Source organism: Elephas maximus, chromosome 1, assembly GCF_024166365.1.
Source record: "Elephas maximus indicus isolate mEleMax1 chromosome 1, mEleMax1 primary haplotype, whole genome shotgun sequence".
NCBI classification, from domain to species: Eukaryota; Metazoa; Chordata; class Mammalia; order Proboscidea; family Elephantidae; genus Elephas; species Elephas maximus.
Genome location: NC_064819.1, coordinates 241381921 through 241405662, shown reverse-complemented (window position 1 = coordinate 241405662; position 23742 = coordinate 241381921). Strand labels below are relative to the sequence as shown.

The 23742-nt window shown below is 44.7% G+C and overlaps 1 protein-coding gene across 2 annotated transcripts in view; it reads left to right on the top strand.

The window, feature by feature from the left end:
- Window positions 1–21064: 21064 nt before the first annotated feature.
- The window catches only part of SMOC2 (SPARC related modular calcium binding 2), a 266270-nt gene continuing 263592 nt past the window's right edge, over window positions 21065–23742 (top strand). For both annotated transcript variants that reach the window (XM_049905707.1, XM_049905702.1), the window contains exon 1: window positions 21065–21270. In XM_049905707.1, the coding sequence (XP_049761664.1) occupies window positions 21187–21270 (84 nt within the window). In that variant the 5' untranslated portion in view covers window positions 21065–21186. The remainder of the gene's footprint in view (window positions 21271–23742) is intronic.

Genomic DNA, 23742 nt, shown 5'->3' with positions numbered 1-23742 from the left:
GCTTTTTGCTGTGATGCTGGAAGCTATACCACTGGTATTTCAAATATCAACAGGGTAACCCATGATGGACATGTATCAGCAGAGCGTCCAGACTAAGACAGTCTAGGAAGAAGGACCTGGTGGTCTGCATCTGAAGAAATGGCCAGTTAGACCTTAAAAATAGCAGCAAAACATTATCTGATATACTGCCAGAAGATGAGCCCCTCAGGTTGCAAGGCATCAAAATATGACTGAGGAAGAGCTACCTCCTCAAAGGAGAGTCAACCTTAATGACATGGATGGAATCAAGCTTTCAGGACCTTCATTTACTGATGTGGCATGACTCAAAATCAGAAGAAACAGGTGCAAACATCCATTAATAATTGGAATTTGGAATGTATGAAGTATGAAACTACAAAAATTGGAAGTCATCAAAAATGAAAAGGAACACATAAACACTGGTATTCTAGGCATTAGTGAGCTGAAATGGACTGGTATTAGCCATTTTGAATCAGACAGTCATATGGTCTACTATGCCAGGAAAGAAAAATTGAGGAAGAATAGTGTCCATTCATCATCAAAAACTAACATATTAAGATCTGTCCTGAAGTACAGTGCAGTCAGTGATAGAATAATATTCATATGCCTACAAGGAACACCAGTTAATATGATTATTACTTAAATTTATGCACCAACCACTAAGGCTAAATGAAGAAATTGAAGATATTTAACAACTTCTGCAGTTTGAAATTGATCAAACATGCAATCAAGATACATTGATAATTACTGGTGATTGGAATGCAAAAGTTGGAAGCAAAGAAGAAGGATAAGTAGTTGGAAAATACATCCTTGGTGACAGAAATGACGTGAGAGATTTCATGATAGAATTTTGCAAGACCAATGACTTCTTTATTGCAAATACATTTTTTCAACAACATAAATGGTGACTATACATGTGAATCTCACCAGATGGAATATTCAGGAATCAAATCAACTACATCTATGGAAAGAGACTATGGAAAAACTCAACATCATCAGCAAGAACAAGGCCAGGGACCCACTGCAGAAGAGACCATCAGATGCTCATATACAAGTTCAAGTTGAAGCTGAAAAAAATTAAAACAGGTCCATGAGATTCAAAACACAACCTTGAGTATATCTCTCCTGAATTTGAAGACCATCACAAGAATAGATTTGATGCATTGAACACTAATGACCAAAGCCCAGACCAGCTGTGGAATGACATCAAGGATATCATACAAGAAGAAAACAAACAGTCATTAAAAAGAAGGGAGAGAAAAAATCACCAAAATGGCTGTCAGAAGAGACTCTGAAACTTGTTCTTGAACATAGAGTAGCTAAAGTGAATGGAAGAAATGAAGTAAAAGAGCTGAACAGAAGATTTAAAAGAGCAGCTCAAGAAGACAAAGTATTATGATGAAATGTGCAAAGACCTGAAAATAGAAAGCCGAAAGGAAAGAACACACTCAGTATTTCTCAAGCTGAAAGAACTGAAGCAAAAATTCATGCCTTGAATTGACATTTTGAAGGATTCTATGGGCAAAATATTGAATAATGCAGGAAGCATCAAAAGAAGATGGAAGGAATACACAGACTCACTGCATCAAAAAGAATTGGGCAGCCTTTAACCATTTCAGGAGGTAACATATGATCAAGAACTGATGGTATTGAAGAAGTCCAAGCTGCAGAGAAGGCATTGGTGAAAAACAAGACTCCAGGAATTGCATTAAAACCAACTGAGATATTTCAACAAACAGACGCAATGCTGGAGGTGCTCACTTCCCTATGCCAAGAAATTTCAAAGACAGCTACCTGGCCAACAGACTGGAAGAGATCCATATTTGTGCCCACTACAAAGAAAGGTGATCCAACAGAATGTGGAAATTATCAAACAATATCATAAATATCACACACTAGTAAAATTTTTCTGAAGATAATTCAAAAAAGGTTGCAGCAGTACATGGACAAGTAACTGTCAGAAATTCAAGCTGGATTCAGAAGAGGACACAGAATGAGGGATATCACTGCTGATGTCAGATGGATCTTGGCTGAAAGCAGAGTACCAGAAAGATGTTTACTCACATTTTATTGACTACACAAAGGCATTTGACTGTGTGGATCATATCAAATTATGGACAACATTGCAAAGAGCAGAAATTCAAGAACACTTAATTGTGCTCATGTGGAACCAGTCTGTAGACCAAAAGGCATATGTTCCAAAAGAACAAGGGGATACCGTGTGGTTTAAAGTCAGGAAAGGTTTGCATCAGGGTTGTATCATTTCACCATACTTATTCAATTTGTATGCTGAGCAAATAATCCAAGAAAGTGGACAATATGAAGAAGAACATGGCTTCAGGATTGAAGAAAGACTCATCAACAACCTATGATATGCAGATGATACAATCTTCCTTGCTGAAAGAAAAGGGGACTTGAAGCACTTACCGATGAAAATCAAAGGCTACACTCTTCAGTATGGCTTACACCTCAACATAAAGAAAACAAAATCCTCACAACTGGAACGAATGAGCAACTACATGATAAACAGAGAAAATATTGAAGTTGTCAAGGGTTTCATTTTACTTGGATCCGCAGTCAATGCTTATGGAAGCAGCAATCAAGAAATCAAATGGCCTATCATATTGGGCAAATGTGCTGCAAAAGAAATCTTTAAAACGTTGAAAAGCAAAGATGTCACTTTGAGAACTACAGTGACCTGACCCAAGCCATGGTGTTTTCAATTACCTCATGTACATGGGAAGACTGAACAATAAATAAGGAAGCCAGAAGAAGAATTGACACATTTGAATTATGGTGTTGGCAAAGAATGTTGAATATACCACGGGCTACCAGAAGAAGGAACAAATTTGTCTGGGACAAAGTACAAACAGAATGCACTTTAGAAGAAGTATGGCAAGGCTTCGTCTCATGTACTTTAGTCACGTTATCAGGAAGGACCCTGTGGTAATTCTGTTATAGCAGTATTAGATAACTAAGACAGAATTTGGTACCAGAAGTGGGGTACTACTCTAACAAATACCTAAAGTGTGGAAGTGGTTTTGGAATTGGGTAACGGCTACAGGCTGGAAGAGTTATGTTGTTGTTAGGTGCCATCGAGTTGGTTCCGACTCATAGTGTCCCTATCCACAACAGAAGCAAACACTGCCCGGTCCTCAGCCATCCTTACAATTGCTGTTATGCTTGAGCTCATAGCTACAGCCACTGTGTCAATCCTCCTTGTTGAGGGGCTCCCTCTTTTCTGCTGACCCTCTACTCTGCCAAGCATAAAGTCCTTCTCCAGGGACTGATCCCTCCTGACAACATGTCCAAAGTATGTAAGACGCAGTCTCGCCATCCTTGCCTCTAAGGTGCATTCTGGCTGTACTTCTTCCAAGACAGATTAGTTTGTTCTTTTAGCAGTCCCTAGTATATTCAATACTCTTCACCAACACCATGATTCAGAGGCGCCAATTCTTCTTCTGTCTTCCTTATTCATTTTCCAGCTTTCACATGCATATGATGCAAGTGAAAATACCATGGCTTGGGTCAGGAGCACCTTAGTCTTCAAGGTGACTTCTTTGCTCTTCAACACTTTAAACAGGTCCTTTGGAGCAGATTTACCCAATGCAATGCGTGTTTTGATTTCCTGACTGCTGCTTCTATGGCTGTTGATTGTGGATCGAAGTAAAATGAAATCCTTGACAACTTCAACATTTTCTCCATCTATCATGATGTTTCTCATTGGTCCAGTTGTGAGGATTTTTGTTTTCTTTATGTTGAGGTGCAATCCATACGGAAGGCTGTGGTCTTTGATCTTCATTAGTAAGTGCTTCAAGTCCTCTTCACTTTCAGCAGGCAAGGTTGTGTCATCTGCATAACGCAGGTTGTTAATGAGTCTTCCTCCAATCCTGATGGCCCATTCTTCTTCATATAGTCCAGCTTCTTGGATTATTTGCTCAGCATACAGATTGAAGAGGTATGGTGAAAGAATACAACCCTAACACACATCTTCCTGACCTTAAACCAATCAGTAACCCCTTGTTCTGTCTGAACAACTGCCTCTTGATCTATGTAAAGGTTCCTCATAAGCACAATTAAGTGTTCTGGAATTCCCATTCTTCGCAGTGTTATCCATAGTTTGTTATGATCCACACAGTCAAATGCCTTTGCATAGTCAATAAAACACAGGTAAACACCCTTCTGGTATTCTCTGCTTTCAGCCAGGATCCATCTGACATCAGCAATGATATCCCTGGTTCCACGTCCTCTTCTGAAACCAGCCTGAATTTCTGGCAGTTCCCTGTCAATATACTGCTGCAGCCGTTTTTGAATGATCTTCAGCAAAATTTTGCTTGCATGTGATATTAATGATGTTGCTCTATAATTTCCACATTCGGTTGTATCACCTTTCTTGGGAATAGGCATAAATATGGATCTCTTCCAGCCAGTTGGCCAGGAAGCTGTCTTCCATATTTCTTGGCATAGACGAGTGAGCACCTCCAGCGCTGCATCCGTTTAGGAAGAGTTATAAGGTGCCTAACAGTAAAAGTTCAGATTTCCTTGAAGAGACTGTTGGTAGAATTACAGAAGGTAAAGGCAATTCTGATGAGGACTCAGAAGGAAACACAGAAACCTATAGAGAAAGTTTCGTTTTAGAGAATGCCTACTGTGCCAGCAACAGAATGTTGCTAGAAATGTGGATGTAAATGTGCTAATGGTGAGGCTTTAAGAGGAAATTACGAACATGTGATTGGACAATGGAGGAATGCTGATACTTTTATTCAGTGGCAAAGAACTTATCTGCATTATGTTCAAATGTTTGGCAGAAGGTAGAACTTGTAAGAAATAAATTTGGGTATCTGGCTGGTGAAATTTATAAGGGAGACCTTAAAGGGGCTGTGTTATTTGTCCTTGCTGCTTTAGTAAAATGTGAGAGGACTTTTACTGTTAGGCACCTTATAACTCTTCCTAAAAACGAATTGTGCAAAATGGAAACAAAACTTACAGATTTGGAAAAATCTGTTGTGCAAACTAAGGACATGTGTCCTAGAATTTTCACCAAGAATGTGGCTATACAATCTTTTGTTAAATAGATTAAGCCTATGGCTGATGGATCTAACGAAATACCACAAAAGAAAACTTATCAGCTAGACTGAAGAGGACAGGGAAAGAACAAAAGGAAAGAAGGCTGTGTGCTCTTGGAATTCTACAGGCAGAAGACAGACCAATGGAGCTACATCTGTTGTCCTCCAGGAAAAGAAAAGGACCATCCCTGGAGCAGCTCAGAAAGCAGAGCTGTTGGAAGTAGCAAGGGAAGCAGGGCCTTCTCGGTTTCAAAGGGTGGGGCCACAGTCTCCTGGATCTCAAAGAGTGGGACAACAGCCTCCTAGGTTTCAAAGAGTGGAATCTTTACCAACTTGTTTTCAGAGTGTGCCAAACGGATGGGGCCACCACTCAAAGCTGAGGGGATGGGTATTCCCTGCCTAAGGGGCAGAAGAACAGAGCCTGCTGGGGCCAAGGTTGTGGGGTTATCACTCAGATGGACTAGGAGAATGGGGCTACCCAAAGCCATGGGAACAGAATTGCCTTCCTGAGTACCTGGAAGGCAGAGTTAAAGCCCAGGGCTGAGGTGCCCCCACTGACTCTGGAGGGTATGGTTTTTGCCTAGATAGTCTCACAGAACAGAATTATTTTCAAATCTTGAGAGCTAATATAAATTGTTTTGCTGGGTTTTGAACTTGCTTGGTACCTGTCATCGCTTCTTTCCCTCGAACTGCTCCCATTTTTCATGGAAATGTCTACCTTGAGCCTGTTCTGCCATTGTTCTCTGAAAACAGATAATTTGTATTCTAGATTTCACAGGTTCACAGACAAAGAGGAATTTTGACCTAGGAAGAAACACACCTAAAGTCTCACCCATATTTGATTTAAGTGATTCAGAAGATGAAATTTTGGACTTGGAGTTGATTTAAGACTCTTGGGGTGTTGCAATGGAGTGAATGTGTTTTGCATGTGGGAAGGACATAAATTTTGAGGAGCCAAATGGTGGAATGTCATGGATTGAATTGTGTCCCCCAAAAAATATATATTGTAAATTCTAAACTCCATGCCTGTGGTTAGAAACCCATTTAGGAATGGATAGTATTTAATATGTTAATGAAGTAGGATTAGTGAAGGGTGTGTCTTGCATCAATCTCTTTTGAGATATAAAAGACATTAAACAGGAAAAGATCAAGCAAAGATAGGTGAAGATTACTATCAGGCCACTTGAGATCTCCAAGGAACTAGAAAGCAAGCTAAAGAGACCACAATCTTCCCCTAGTGTCAACAGAGAAAGAAAGACTTTCCCTAGAGCCAGTGCCCTGAATTTGCACTTCTAGCCTCCTTCCCCCACGTGTCTCCCAGTTTGTCCTACTGTGGGGTCTTGTGTGTTGCTGTGATGCTGGAATATATGCCATCAGTGTTTGGATACCAGTAGGGTCACCCATGGAGGGCAGGTTTCAGCTGAGCTTCCAGACTAAGACAGACTAGGAAAAGGACCCAGCAGTTTACTTATGAAAAGAACTGGCCAGTGAAAACCTTATAAATAGCAGCAGATCATTGTCTGATATAGTGCCAAAAGATGAGCCCCCTGGGTTGGAAGGCACTCAAAAGATGATTGGGAAAGAGCTGCTTCCTCAAAGTGGAGTTAACCTTAATGATGTGAATGGAGTCAAGCTTTTGGGACTTTCGTTTGCCGATGTAACATGACTCATAATGAGAATAAGCAGCTGCAAACACCTTCATTTGCTGACGTGGCACGACTCAAAATGAGAAGAACAACTGCAAACATCCATTAATAATTGGAACATGGAATGTAAGAAGTATGAATCTAGGAAAATTGGAAATCATCAAAAATGAAATGAAACACGTTAATAGCAATATCTTAAGCATTAGTGAGCTCAAATGGACTTCTATTGGCCATTTTTAATCAGACAATCATGTAGTCTACTATGTTGGGAATGACAACTTGAAGGGGAATGGTGTTGATTCATCATCAAAAAGAACATTTCAAAATCTGTCCTGAAGTACAATGCTGTCAGTGATAAGATAATATCCATACGCCTACAAGGAACACTAGTTAATACGACTATTACTCAAATTTACACACCAAGCACTAAGGCCAAAGATGAAGAAATTGAAGATTTTTATCAGCTTCTGCAGTCTGAAATTGATAGAACATGCAATCAGGATGCATTGGTAATTACCGGTGACTGGAATGTGAAAGTTGGAAACAAAGAAGAAGGATCAGCAGTTGGAAAATATGGCCTTGGTGATAGGAACAATGCCAGAAATCGAATTATAGAATTTTGTAAGACCAGTGACTTCATTGCAAATACCTTTTTTCATCAACACAAATGGCAACTATACACATGGACCTCGCTAGATGGAATACACAGGAATCAAATAGACTACATCTGTGGAAGGAGGTGATGGAAAAGCTCAGTATAATCAGTCAGAACAAGGCCAGAGGCTGGCTGGGGAACAGATCATCAATTGCTCATATGCAAGTTCAAGTTGAAACTGAAGAAAATTGAAGCAAGTCCATGAGAGCCAGAATATGACCTTGAGTATATCCCACCTGAATTTAGACACTATCTCAAGAATAGGTTTGACACATTGAACACTAATGACTGAAGACCAGGTGAGTTGTGGAGTGACATCAAGGACATCATATATGAAGAAAGGAAGAGGTCACTGAAAAGACAGGAAAGAAAGAAAAGACCAAGAAGGATGTCAAAGGAGACTCTGAAACTTGCTCTTGAACCTCCAGCAGCTAAAGCAAGAGGAAGAAATGATGAAGTAAAAGAACTGAACAGAAGATTTCCAACGGTGGCTTGAGAAGACAAAGTAAAGTATTATAAAGACATGTGCAAGGAGCTGGAGATAGGAAACCAAAAGGGAAGAACATGCTCCGCATTTCTCAAGCTGAAAGAACTGAAGAAAAAATTCAAGACTCCAGTTGCAATAGCGAAGGATTCTATGGGGAAAATGTTCAATGATGCATGAAGCATCAAAAGAAGATGGAAGAAATACTCAGAGTTATTATACCAAAAAGAATTAGTCGACGTTCAACCATTTCAAGAGATAGCATGTGACCAGAAACTGATGGTCCTGAAGGAGGAATTCCAAGCTTCACTGAAGGCATTGGTGAAAAACAAGCCCCCAGGAACTGACAGAATATCAACTGAGATATTTCAACAAATGGATGCAGTGCTGGAAGTGCTCACTCATTTACACTAGGAAATTTGGAAGAGCTACCTGGCCAACCGACTGGAAAAGATCCATATTTATGTGTATTCCCAAGAAAGGTGATCCAACCAAATAGGGAAATTATAGAACAATATCATTAATATCACATGCAAGCAAAATTTTGCTGAAGATCATTCAAAAGCGGTTGCAGCAGTATATCAACAGGGAACTGCCAGAAATTCAGAAGAGGACCTGGAACCGGGGATATCATTACTGATGTCAGATGGATCCTGGCTGAAAGCAGAGAATCACAGAAAGATGTTTACCTGTGTTTTAATGACTATGCAAAGGCATTCAACTGTGTGGATCATAACAAATTATGGATAACATTGCAAAAAAATGGGAAGTCCAGAACACTTAACTGTGCTCATGAGGAACCTTTACATAGATTGAGGCAGTTGTTCAAACAGAATAAGAGGATACTGCATGGTTCAAAGTCAGGAAAAGTGTGCATCAGGGTTGTACCCTTTCACCATACCTATTCAATCTGTATGCTGAGCAAATAATCCGAGAAGCTGGACTCTATGAAGAAGAACTGGGCATCAGGATTGGAGGTAGACTCTTTAACAACCTGTGTTATGCAGATGACACAACCTTGCTTGCTGAAAGTGAAGAGGACTTGAAGCACTTACTGATGAAGATCAAAGACCACAGCCTTCAGTGTGTATTGGACCTCAAAATAAAGAAAACAAAAACCCTCACAACTAGACCAATAAGCAACATCATGGTAAATGAAGAAAAGATTGAAGTTGCCAAGGATTTCATTTTACTTGGATCCACAATCAACAGCCATGGAAGCAGCAGTCAAGAAATCAAATGACACATTGCACTGGGTAAATCTGCTGCAAAGGACCTCTTTAAAATGTTGAAAAGCAAAGATGTCACCCTGAAGACTAAGGTGCTCCTGACCCAAGCCATGGTATTTTCACTTGCATCATATGCATGTGAAAGGTGGACAATGAATAAGGAAGACTGAAGAAGAATTGACGCCTTTGAATCGTGGTGTTGGCGAAGAATGTTGAATATACCATGGACTGCCAAAAGAATGAACAAATCTGTCTTAGGAGAAGTACAACCAGAATGCTCCTTAGAAGCAAGAATGGAGAGACTGCATCTTACATACTTTGGACATGTTGTCAGGAGGGTCAGTCCATCAAGAAGGACATCATGCTTAGTAAAGTACAGTATCAGTGGAAAAGAGAAAGACCCTCCAGGAGATGGACTGACACAGTGGCTGCAACAATGGGCTCAAGCATAACAATGATTGTACAGATGGCGCAGGACCAGGCAGTGTTTCGTTTTGTGGTACATAGGGTCACTATGTGTTGGAACTGACTGGACGGCACCTAACAACAACAACAAAAAGCCTCCTTAACTGTGAGAAAATAAATTTCTGTTAATTAAAACCATCCCCTTGCGGTATTTCTGTTAACGGCACTAGATAACTGAGACAAGGGACAAGGCTTTAACAGAAGGACTAGTGGGGATGGTTTGGGATTTGGGCATCTCAGTCTTATGGATGACTAAATCAACGAATTGAATTGATGAATTTAGTCTCATTGATGACTGAATATGAAAGTCCCAGTCAAATCTCTCCCTTAAATGCTTTTGCTGATATTTCTTTGTTCCCAGCTTCTGCCAGGTGCTGCCGTGAATTCTACAACCTGGGGTGGTCAGATTCTCCCACACCAGGACAGAATGGAGGGGAGAGTATGAGAGACTGTCATCGTACGAGTTTCCCAGGGCCTCCGTAACAAAATACCACAGTCTGGGTGCCTTAAAACCACAGAAAGTTATTGTCATGCGCGCAGTTCTGGAGGTCAGAAGTTCAAATCAGGGTGTCGGTCATGTTGGTTCCTCCTGAGGGCTCTGAGGGAGAATCTGTCCCATGCTCTCTCCCAGCTTCTGGTGACAGCCGGCATTCCTTGATGTTCCTGGACTTGTAGCTGCATCACTCCACTCTCTACCTTCTCATGGCTGTCTTCACTCTGTTTGTCTCTGGATTAGTGTCAGGCACATGTCTGTGTCTCTTCTAATGAGGTCATCAGTCATATCATGACCCAACCTGCTCTAGTATAGCCTCATATTAACAAATCATATCTACAAAGACCCTATTTACAAATAGGGTCATGTTCACAGGTAGTGGGATTTAAGACTTAGTCTTATCTTTTTGGAGGACACAGGCAAACCTATAACAGTGTCCGTAGACACTCCTCCTTCCTGCCCCCTTTCCTAGCCACTCTCAGGGGTCATGGTGTGGACTGAAAGCCATGCATTCTTCCAAATTGCTTGTTCTTTTTGCGGCTTCAGTTTCTCTCTCCTCAGCTGGTCACTCATATTCCAGAGGGCACGTTAGCAGTTGATGGTCTTCACTGTAGAGTGGTCTGGTGGCCCCTTTCCCATGGAAAAGTCCCCCGTCATTATCTTCACCTCTGTCCTTCTGAGCTGGTTGGTATTCCTGGAGAAGACACTCTAGGTCTCCTTCTGGGAGAGCGCGAGCCTAGCCATGCTTGTTCCGGGAGCCGGATGGGAAGAAGGCAGAGGGTCTCCAGTATTTACCATGTAAATGCGTGCTGCAACGCAGGCATCACCCACGGCCCCTGGAACCCTGCAGTTCAGCGAACCCTGTGACAGCCTCTTGAGAGACTGAACCTCCATTCCTCTGCTAGAGTGGCCAAGAGACGGGATTTGGCTCTGGGTGCCCGGTTCATCCCCACTCCCAAGATTCCTATCGCCAATCCTCAGCCTTTTGAAAGCTCAGCGATGCACATCAAGTGGCTTCTTATATTTTTCCACTCCTGGCTTAAGATTCCACTTCAGGTCAGTGATGGTGAGACTTCGGCTCACTTACTTTGGAGATGTCATCAGGAAAGACCAATCACTAGAAAAGGACATCAGGTTTAGTAAAGCAGAGGGTCAGCAAAGATGAGGGAGACCCTCAGTGGGACGGACCGACACAACAGCTGCAACAGTGGGCTCGGACGTACCGAAGACCACGAAGGTGGTGCAGCGCTGGGCAAGGTTGCACTCTGTCATACATGCGGTTGCTGCGAGTCAGAGACCTTGTGCTTCCAGCTTCCAGAATCCTCTGACTTGTTCTCTCCTCTCCTGTTCTCGCTCTCTCTGTCTTATAGGTTTACAACTTTTAAAGCTGCCTTACCCTTCTTTTGGGGACATTTTTGTAGAGCTCAGAGAAGCGTGCATTCTCCTCCACTTGTCATTAAGCGGACCTCTCTGGGTGGAGTTTGGATTCTTCCTTTGTTTCTCTCCGCTTTTTGACTTTGCTTTAATGAGAGCGGTTTCTTTTATTTTCAACAGAAATAATAAATCAAAGTATAAAGTAAGACTTTCATTAGATATTTCCATTGTTCCACCAGCAGAGAGCAGAAATAACACACTTTAAAAACTAAAGCATGGTCATTTTTATAACATTGTAATTTATCTGAAATGAGGATCAACTGAAAGCCACTTGTAAGAAAGTGTTCTATTATAGTTCAAGTGAAAGTACCGTATTTCGCATAAATAACGTGTGCCTTCTGCATTTGTTTGCTGGCTGTGTCCTCCCCCCTCGAGGTATTTTCATAAGCGCACTACGCTAATTTTTTTTTTTTTTTTTACAGCAACGTGTGGAAGAGGATTGGCCTGGTGACTTGTGAGGGTGCCTTGGGGTGTAAGGGTGCGGACTGCAAACATATGCAGAAGGCGAGAGTTATGGGCTTAAAAATACGCTATCTTTTTCTTCTCCTACTGGTACATAAAATTATGGTATGCCTCCTATTTGATGGTGTTTTATATATTCTAATATTTTACAGGTTGAAATACAATATAAATGTAACCAAAAAAAGTAAGAAAAAGCTAAAGAGTCCTAAAATAATGTGACAAGTTCTTAAAATGATTTTTTAAAAAACCTAAAAATGAGTAAAAGGCTGAAAACTGCCACTGATGATCCCATTTACTGATTTATCTACATATTTATTGCTCAAATAAGTGAGCGGAGGCACGCAAACCTCTAACATAATGAAGATTATTTAGGACACCACCACACTACTACTGCTACTGCTACTGCTACTACCAGTACTACTACCACCACCAATATTAGTACAATTACCACAACTACTAGTATTATCAATACTACTACCACACTTAGCAATGCTACCACTATTAACATAAATACTACTAATACTGCTACCACCTCTAATACTACTACTACCTCCAATACTACCACTGATACTTCCACCACCAATATTACTACTATTACTACCTCCACCAATACTACTACTACCACCACCAATACTACTACTACCACCATTACCGCCAATTCTACTACTGCCACCACCACACTACTGCCAATACTATGATGATGACTACTGCTGCCAGTAATACTACTACTATTACCACCACCAACACTACTGCTACCACCAATACCACCACTACTACTACCACTGCCAATACTACTGCCAATATTACTATGACTACAAGTATGACTACTACCAATACTACTACCACTATTAATATCAATGCTACTACTAATAATAGTACTACTGCCACCAATACTACTACCACCACCACCAACACTACTACCACCACCACCAACACTACTACCACCACCACCAACACTACTACCACCTCCACCAACACTACTACCACCACCACCAACACTACCACCACCACCACCAATACTACCACCACCACCAACACTACCACCACCACCAACACTACTACCACCTCCACCAACACCACTACCACCACCACCAACACCACTACCACCACCACCAATACTACTACCACCTCCACCAACACTACTACCACCACCACCAACACTACTACCACCACCACCAACACTACTACCACCACCACCAACACTGCTACCACCACCACCAACACTACTACCACCACCACCAATAGTGCTACCACCACCAACACTGCTACCACCACCACCAACACTACTACCACCACCACCAACACTACTACCACCACCACCAATACTGCTACCACCACCACCAACACTACTACCACCAGCACCAATAGTGCTACCACCACCAACACTGCTACCACCACCACCAACACTACTACCACCACCACCAACACTACTACCACCACCACCAACACTGCTACCACCACCACCAACACTACTACCACCAGCACCAATACTGCTACCACCACCACCAATACTGCTACCACCACCACCAACACTGCTACCACCACCACCAACACTACTACCACCACCACCAACACTACTACCACCACCACCAACACTGCTACCACCACCACCAACACTACTACCACCACCACCAATACTGCTACCACCACCACCAACACTACTACCACCAGCACCAATACTGCTACCACCACCACCAACACTACTACCAATACCACCAATACTGCTACCACCTCCACCAACACTACTACCACCACCGCCAATACTACTACCAATACTATGACCACGACTACTGCCACCACCACTGCTACGACTAAACAAAGAAGACCTGATAATACTCTTTTCTGATCTGATAGTTTCTGCCACACTTTCACCTTGCCCAGCCTTGCCCGGTTACGTTCGTTCAGAAGCTTGGAGTCCTCACACAACCCCTGTGTCCTTAATCAAATATTAAGCTAATGTTTAATGCACTGCAGAGTAATTACATTGCCAGGTTCAAGCACAGCTTTCTTTGGTATCCTTGAACTACGTTGCCTTCTTCTAGATAACAGATGCAATCCAAATAGTCATGATTCCATTTTCTCATATTATCAATATATATTTTCATGGAAACTCTTTCTGCTTTGGGTTTTTTTTTTTTCCAATAGTTCTTTTCATATCATGTGGAATTGAATGATACACATCTTGCTATGTTGCACAGATTACAGTGGTTAATCTATTAATTGTTCAATTGGCTTTCTTGCTCAAATACATGAGCAAAGACATGCAGACATCTAGCGTAACGAATGACTATTTGCGACATAAAAGAAAGAGAGTCCAAATACTTGACAAGACAAGGAACTTGCCCAGGAGCCTGAAGCCATGAGCAGCGGACAGGTGCTGAGTAATTTTCCACCTGTGTCTGTGCCAAGGCGAGACGCTGGGCAGTGCCCAACATGCCCACGAGTTTCAACGCAGGGCTCTCGGCTCAGGTGAACGTTCCTGATGTGCGCCTGCGTGCACGTCGCCATCAGCGGGGACCACCAGGTCACTGCTCGCCAGCACTAAGACACTTTTTCAGGACTCTTCTCGAGAGCCAGAGATCCTTTTGGGTATTTGCTCTTTAAGAAAAAACAAACAAACCCAAAACCTGAACTATTATTTATGCAATTTAGTGCCATATTTTTCCCCATTGTTACTCATAAGATGATAGTTTTGAGTTAAGTTTGAAGGAGAATTAGCGCTTGCAGATGTTAGTTGAATGCCAGCTGTCTCGGTCATGTAGTGCTGCTGTAACAGAGGTACCACAGGTGGATGGCTTTAACAAAGAGAACTCCTTCTCTCGTAGTCTGGTAGGTTACAAGACCAAAATCAGGGCGTCAGCTCCAGGGGAAGGCTTTCTCTCTCTGTCAGCTCTGGAGGAAGGTCCTTGTCCTCAACCTTCCCCCAGCCGAGGAGCTTCTCAGGTGCAGGGACCCCAGGTCCAAAGGATCTGCTACTCTCCTGGCTCCTGTTTCTTGGTGGCATAAGGTCCCCACGTCTCTCCTTTCACTTCTTTTATATCTTGAGAGACTGACTTAAGAGACAATCTAATATTATAGATCTCATCAACATAACTGCCGCTAATCCATCTCTTTAACACCATAGTGATAGGATTTACAACACAGGAAAATCACATCAGATGACAAAATGGTGGACAATCATACAATACTGGGAATCATGGCCTCGCCAAACTGATACATGTATTTTGGGGGGATATAATTCAACCCATGACACCAGGGATGGCCATTAGTAAGGATGCTGAGAAGACAAATCGGAATATACTTCCTACGTGGAATGGAAGCCTGCAGAAATTCCATTAGCATCAGCTAATGGACCCTCTAGGTAATAAACAATGAATCATATTTGCTTGGACAAGCATCCAGGCATACGCAACTGTGAAGTAAATGGACCAAAGTAGTGCAACCAAACCCTGTTTTCTAGGGACAAAGGGAGTCAAGAAACTTGCCCAGGGTTAAGGCAAAACTAGAGGGAAGACTAGGAAGGGCATGACTCAGCACTGAGTCTTGTGGAGAAGAAATGGAGCCAGTTGTAGGATGTGACCAAGTCCCACCACACAACAGTGAACTGTTTCATGGAAGACTTAAAATCGCCTTGGTGTTGTAAGGTCAAAGGGCAATCATTTTTTGACATCAGTTTTTCCATTGCCTTGTAGCCCAAGCACCGTGCTGGTTGTCTCCGAGACCTAAAGATGTTTCTCTTTCTGTGATAAACTTCACACTCAGCTTAGAGCTAGAGGGAAGAGGGAGGGAGAGAAGGGTCTGCTGGAATGTCCTTCCCCGGTGTGGTAGGCTAGGGGGAGGAGAAGCTGCTGAAGGTAATTGAAAGGTTTCTTTATTAAGGTATCTGCTTACAGGGCTTTTCTAACAGTATAAATTGTATCTGTGTGGTCCATGCTGCCAAGTATTCCTGGCAAGTTGTATCTCTGTTGCCCTTTTAAATCATTTTTCCCCCTAAAAGCCACCTTCATATGAAGGAAGGACGGACTCCCAGGTTGTGGCTTAATAAGGAGGGAAAATGCAGAAGTAGTTAGGTCATCTGGGATTAGAAGGGTTTGGTGGCTATAAAGTGAATTAACTTCTTTTTCTTTCCACGTGTATACCTTCTGCCCTGATTTGTCGTGGTAGTGATTGGCTTGTATTCTCCCTGCAGCTGATATACACTGTAAGTTTCTTATGCTAATAAATGTTTCGTGAATGGCAAGGCAGAAACGAATTCTGATATTACGATAAGAGAACGGATTCAATGAAGCTATGCTACTTGTAATAGCTTCAGCATACTTTGACCCCATGTAAGTTTGGGTGTTTAGACTGAAGATATCTCTGCCACCAAACCATGTATGCCTTTTCAAACAGGATGTGATTCTCCCATCAGCTTTAGGGTGCCACTCTCACTGCAAAAGTGGCTACTGTGTATTTGGCTTTGTGAAATAGAACTTTCTTTGGAAATATTAAACCTTAATCCTAAAAACACTCTAGTGGTACTGTAGCATTAATAAAAAATCAATAACTGCATAGTGCTTTTTTATTTGTTCGGCAGTGGATCTTAAATACTATCCAAAGTAGTGAGAGTTGGTGAATGACCATGTGTGAATCTGTGTGTGTGAGTGTGTGTATGAGTGTGCGTGTGCATGTGTGAGTGCGAAATTGTGTGTGTGTGCATGTGAGTGTGCAAATATGTAAGTGTGTGTATGAGTGTGAGAGTAAGTGTGAGTGTGTGTGTGTGAGTGAGTGTGTGACTGTGTGACTGTGTGCATGTGTGCCCACCCATTTATCTGGGAGAAACGGCCCCCAGTTTTCATCACATACTCAAAGGAGTCCACGATTTAAAAAAGTTTAACAACCGAGTATCTCAAGACCAGGCATCAGATGCTGGCCCCAGAGTTTTTTCTTGCCGCCATTCATAAGTTTGTCAACAGTTTCAAGGATTTAAAATATTATAGAGGAAAAATCCTAGGCCCTGGAGTGGAATTTGAGTTAGAATTCTGTTCTTGACAGTAGTGGTATAAATATGGGCAAGTCCTGGAACCTCCTTAAATCGCACCATCATCATCTGTAAAATAATAATTTGGCAGAGTTTCTATGATGGTTAATCAGATAATGTGTATAAACCACCCAGCACATACCAATTTCATATTAAAATTTTCCAGAGCGTACCTGAAAAGCATTGTCATAAGACGTGTCATAAATAACCTTGAGAAGGGAAAAGAAGACTGCTTACAAGGTTTCCCTAAGAACAAAGATAGATTTAAATTCTCTGTTCCTTAAATATATCAGATTAGCCAAGGGAGCTTTTGAGTTGGGCTCAAATACACATTTCCAGTCTGTTTTCTCTCTAACAGGACATGTAATGTCTGCGTGCTCTTGCAGGCCCTGCTCAAGGCTGCCGAGCCCGTGCTGGCTTTTCCATCTTGTCAAACCACAATAACCCCTGTCAAGGCCTGTACCCCTTCTTTGGTTTCTGCAGTTGCCTATCTTGGGCTGGAAACACGGCATTTGTGGGGGTGGGGTGGGGGGGCTCATGCATCGTTTTATTCGTGGCCTGAACGGGAACAAATCAAAAGGAAGGTGCTGCAGAAAACTGGGCATATCATCCAGGTTACTAGGCAATCCCAAAGCCGGTAGGGTGAAGACTCCAGAAACAATGGGGAATTGACCATTCCCCTGTCCAACAATGCGGAGTTCTGGCTGATGCAAATGGTGAAAGTGCTCAGCTGATAGATAACCTAGAGACTGCTGTTTAAGTCCGCCCAGAGGTGCCTTAGAAGAAAGACCTGGCAATCTACTTCTGAAAGTCAGCCACTGAAAACCCTACGGACTGCAGTTCTACTCTGACACACCTGGGGTTGCCACTAGTCAGAGTGGGAGACAGGGTTGAGGAGAGGGAGAGTGCCCAGGAGGAAGGGACAGGTAAACAGAACTGACCTAAGGGAAGCCACATGGACTGCGAGGATTCCTCTTCCCAGGAGGACCTGGAAACGAGAAGAACCGGTACCATAGCCATCAGAGGTGACTGGTGCAGACAGCCTGCACACTGGTCGGTGTCCTCTGACTCCGACTCAATGGTGACTCAGAATGATGACTCTGGGGTAGCTTTTGGATGATAATGAATGAAGAACGAGATCTGATTAAACTTAGTATGCTTTGCTTATTGAGGTGGGGAAATGAGCTAACAAAAAGTTTTCTGGATAGATTTTTTCAAGCCATGGAGGCTGGATGAACCCCCGAAACTATTGTCCTGAAATAATCTTTAAACTTTAAACCAAAAATATCCCCTGAAGACTTCTTAAAACCAAACAATAGCTTAGATTAACTAGTAAAGAATGTCTGCTTTGAGCATTGTGCTCTTTTAAGAACTATCAATATGGGATCAAATTGACAACAGCAGCTCAAAGGCTGGGTTAGGCGGCAGTGAGTTTATGTTCATGGGGGAGGACCAACTCAGAAAAGGAGGGTGAGAATGGTTGCACAACTCGAAAAATGTAATCAAAGTCACTGAATTGTACGTGTAGAAATTGCTGACTTGGTGTATTTTCTGTGTGTATTCTCTAGAACAACAAAAACAAAATCATTAAAAAAAATATTCTCTGGATAAGTGGAATGAGCCAGAAAAAATAATGAAATTACATCATGTCTATAAAAAGAATAGATTCCTGTTTCAGTTTTAGCATAGTAAAATAAATTAAAAAAAAAAAAAAAGAAAGAAAAGTCTGCTAATATGCAGGATAAGCCCTTTCGTAATGGCCTGGAGTGGAGGGGGGAGTTAGTTTAGAAACGTGGTGATGCCAAGAGGACTTGGTGATTAGCCTCTCTCTTCTGCTCATCTCTGTTTTAACTTCCATCAGTGACACACACGGAAATTCTAGGTCCATAAGCCAAGTTTTAGAATGGCCCCTGTAATCACTTATTAAATAAACACATTTCCAAGAGAAGGCCACTTCTCCTATGGGCTTGTCCGTCCCGTAGGAGCTGTTTAGAACATATTGAGCAGACTATTCCCTGTTTTAATTGTGAACTAAGTGGATTTACTGATAGACCCTTTCTAGCATGACACTTAGCTGGCATTCATGCCAGTAATAACTTTCTTGGAGACCTAAGCAGGGAAGGCAGACATGACTATTTCCTAGTCCTTTTGATAAATGTATTGTTTTTTTCCATAAAAATGGAAACTCTCTGTCAAGCCTCTCTCCAGACTCCACTTCTAGGATCTTGAAGTAACTAATATTCTGTCCTTTGGAACACATGGGCTCCTGTTCCTAACTGTGGGCTGAAGGCTACAAATTTGATTCATTTGTTACCGTCTTAGATATGTGCATTTCACCCAGCCTTCTGTTAGGTGGAGCTGGGATTCCCTGAGGACCCTGGAGCTGACGTGTGGAAGATGTGTAGAGATTCTTGAACAAAAGGCAATATTTAGGGGCCCAGGACTTTTCTTCTGACCCCGTTGCTTCTCCATATCTCCAAATCAAGGCAAGTGGATCCCTCCTATCGTGGGTTTTGGCCTCTGGACACCTCTCCTGGTTTGTTGCTTATGAGATCTGGCCTCTTGCTTTTATTCCTCATCTGCGAAATGGGAATTGCTAAGCTACTCAACTACACGATGTTTTGAAGTTGATGAGGGTGGATCTTTTGAATCCTGCTGAAAAGTGCACGATATCAAGTCAGCATTTCAGCAGTTGACTAGCAGTCCACTCAACCAAGCAGAAAGTGGATTAGTGATCTTTAGTAGGAAATGCTTTTGAAAGGACTTACATTGGCTTTGGGTGTAAATGTTCCTCTTGGGATGATCTTAGAATTAAAATGGTATGCAGCATTTATTTACTTATTTTAATTTTTGCCTTAATTTTTATTAAGTTTCCTAATACCACTCATTAAGGATTCCCTGGGTGGCACACACAGTTAAGCACTCCTCTAAGAACTGAAAATGGGCAGTTCAAACCCATCCAGAGGTGATCTGCTTCCAAAAAGTCACAGCTTGAAAACCCTGTGGAGAAGTCCTACTCTGCACACACGGGGTCGCCATGAGTCTGAGTCGGTCTATGGCAGCTAACAGCAATGCCACTCCTTATCCTTTGCTCACGTGTTTTTCAGGATCCAAGAGTAGTCACTGAAGAGTGTTAATATAATTTTTTCTGAGTCCTCAAACCAAGTGTTTACAGGACTTGGTATAATCTCTGGGCTTTGGGATTTACCAGAAAATTCTTAGGTACCTTCTTTCAGGAGTGAACACATTTCCTGCCCATGTCTCCATGGCCATTATGCCATTTCTTTGTTTCCTGGTGAAAATGGAAGGCCCTCTCTTCCCTTACCACTGTCTGACAGGTGATCGGAACAGTAAAGTATTTGTCTCATTTGTCTCCGCTAAGTGTCCTCCTGTCCCCCAAATGTATAGCAAAGCAGCGCACAGACCATCAGGGACAAGATTCGGATTTTCTGTGCAGTTGGTGCTTTTCCCAGCACGAGTGTCCCTTCTCCACAACAAGTCAACCGATTCGTCCTTCGGAGAGCCTTCCGTCTTTTGGTTTTCTGCGAGCCAGAATGAGGGCTTTCTCATGAAGCCAAGGCGCGGGCATCTCAGCAGTGCTGTCTGCAGTGGGCCTTGTCCAGACGCTGGGGGTGCAGCCCTCGGGTTAGCGACACAATCTCCGTGCACTGGTCTGCACCTCTGTTCTTGTTGCGTAGACACCTGACACCCTTCCTTCTAGAGACGATGTTCCTCCGCCTTCCTGCCCCAAAGACTGCGCCGCGAGGGCACAGTTCTAGCCAGACCCCAGCTCTCCAGATTCCCACTTCGCTACTGGGGTCAGGAGGCTGCGTGGAGGGGCCCAGGGCGTCCCACCCGCAGTCCAGTTGGCCAGTCCGGCGCGGCGATCTCGGGGCTCGGGGTGGTGGCGCTGAGGTCCTGGGTCCCGGACAGCCGCAGGGCGCTGTGGCCCTGGAGGCGCGGGGTGGGGCCGGTGCGGGTGCCCCGTCGTAGCCGGCCGGGCGCTCGGGCGGGGCGCGGGTCCGCGCAGGCGGGGTGACCTGTCCCCGCCCGAGGGGCGCGCGGCGGGGGTGGGGCCGCGGCGGGGCGGGGCGCGGGCGCGCAGGGCGCTGGGCTGCACGGAGGTCGCTGTGGCCGCGCGAGCGGCGCTGGGGACAGAGCGGGCGGCGCCTCCGCTCCCGTCGCTGTCCCTGCGCTCCGTCCCTGCGGACACGATGCAGGCGCCCCGGCTCTGGTGGCTGCTGCTGCTCGCTGAGATGCTCCCGCCGGCGCCGGCGCAGAAGTTCTCGGCGCTCACGGTAAGCGGGCCTCAGGGACCCGGACCGCGGCGCGAGGGGCCGGCGGCGCTCAGGCGGGACCCGGCGTGCCCCTGGGACCCCCGCCGGGCCGGGAGCCGGGAGCCGGGAGCCTGGAGGGCGGCGGCCTCTGCTCTCGCTGCTGGGCTGAGCGGCCGGCAGGTGGGTCCGGAGTCCCGGCCCTAGACGACGCGTGGGCGGACGCCCCGGCTGTGCAGGGACCCGCGTGCCCTCCGCCCCAGGGCCCTGCCTCCGGCGTGAGCGTGGGGTCCCCCGGCCCAGCCCAGCCTCCCGGTGTGAGTGCGGGGTCCCCCACCCCGGCCCCCGCGGCGGGAGCGTGGGTGCGCGCAGAGTTCTGCTGCTCCCCATCCTGGGCGCGCAAGGCCCGGCGCCGAGACCTGTTCCCGGAGGGCTGGAGCCTCTGCGCCGACTGCCGAGTGCAGCGGGGACCGGACCGAGCCCTCGCCCGGAAGGAGGACCGAACCCGCCGCGTCTGCTCCCCTGGCCTCTCGCGCGGGTCGGGCTTTTGCTGATGAAGCGTTGGACCTAGGTGGCCCGGCTCGTTGGCTCCAAAGTTTTCCTCGACCCTCGCAGAGCCCCCCGAAATGAACTCAGGCAGAATCAGATGATATTAAAAATGAAAAAAAAAATTTTTTTTTTCACTCTTCTGAATTGTACTGGGGAAGATCAAGGGCCCTTCTGTCCCTCCTTGGGGAACGGGTTAGGAGAGCCCCTTTCGATGTCCTGTGGTCCCATCGCCCCTCGCGTTCCTGGCCCGGGTCGGCCAGGGATGTCACGCGCAGGCGGGCGCTCCCCCAAGTGCGGTGCTGGGCGGTTGACCGCGGCGTGTTTGGCTTTCTCAGTTGCAAACTTCTCAGAGACAGCCGTGGCTGGGGCGCCCGCAGGCCAGCAAGGAGCTGGGTCTGGGCTGCCAGCTGGTCGCCAGGCTGCGGACTCAACCGCGGCCGCTCCCCAGTTCCTGGGCCGGGCTCACTCCCTCTGACCCTCGTGGGGCTGTAGGCTTTTGCACGGCCATAATTAATGCATCTGCAGAAATGAAAAGTTCACTTCAACGTGTTTTTAAACAAGTGGTTGAAAGAACAGGCAGGTAGCGAGTGCACCTGGGGCAGAGGGAGCCCTAAGTGGCTGGGGGAGGGGGCTTGTCCTAAAGGTGTTCATTGTATTAAAAACAAGGACGGCTGCTGAATGCAGGGGTCCAGTCCTGTGCTGAAGCAAGGCTAAAAGGGCCGGGCAGCCTTTTTTCTTTCTTTTTTTAAAAAGCGGTGTGAGGGGGAAGGAGTTGGCCAGTTCATTGTTCATACCTAAAATTCTTCTCCAGCAGTCCAGGCCCTGCCTTGTCTCACAAATGACTTGTAGATTAGGCCTGCACGCGGAGACTCCACTTTCCCACATGCTCAGCTCTGCCATGTGCAGACTTCACTGCCCAGAGCAGCCCACTGGGCTGTTTACCGTGTGTGTTCATGCGTGCATGTATGTATTCCTGTGTGTGCACACAGTCATAAACACACACCCAGCCTAAAGAGTTCAGACAGATGGGACGCATTCTCACGATGAGACCAGAGATGCTTTTTTCCAGGAGCCCTAGTTGCAGGCTACTTACTGTTCCCACCGCCTTTGTGAACCTGCGGAGAGTAGGCTGTGGTCCACCTAGTGCTCTGGGGGAGAGGAGTGAGCCAGGCCTGATGGTCCCACTGTGGAAAAGCTGAGTGAGCCATTGGAATGGTTTAAAACTCAGAAGAACGTCTTCTCTTCTGCCCTCCCCTCCCTTTCTTATTTAAACTTACTCTGTACCTTTTACCTTTTGCTTTTTTTAAAACTTGCTCCAAGGATCTCCCCGGCTGCAGTGATGCCAGTGACACACACGATTTGGGGGCCGAGGCAGTTGCACACATGCAAGTAGCATGCTTTTTGCTGGACTCTCCAAGAAAACTGTGCCCTAAAACCACATTTGCAAATAAAATGCTGGGTTGTTTTTGCATCCAGGAGAAAAGTTGAAGCCATGAAATATTTTGGCATGCTCCTTCCCACCCCACCTCCCTCCAAACTAGGAAATCAAGAAGTAGTTGGGTTACAAAGTACTTGAAGCAGATGGAAGTTCTGCTGATTGGACGTTAGGAAAAGTTATATGTGCTGGATTTTTCTGTGGTAACAATCTTTCTTCAAATCACTTTCTGGTATTTTGGGCTCTCTCTCTTTCAGGGACCCTCACTCAAAGGAATGGCTTTCTCGCTGTAAGATTGATATCACATCTTTAATAAATCAGAGCAGCATCAGTCCACCGGTGGGTGGGAGTCACAGCTCTGTGTCCTAATTGGTGTGTCAACCCAAAACCAACCCACTACCGTCGAGTCCATCCCGACTCACAGCAACCCTATAAGACAGAGTAGAACTGCCCCATGGGGTTTCCAAGGCTGGAATCTTTGTGGAAGCAGACCGCCACATCTTTCTTCCGTG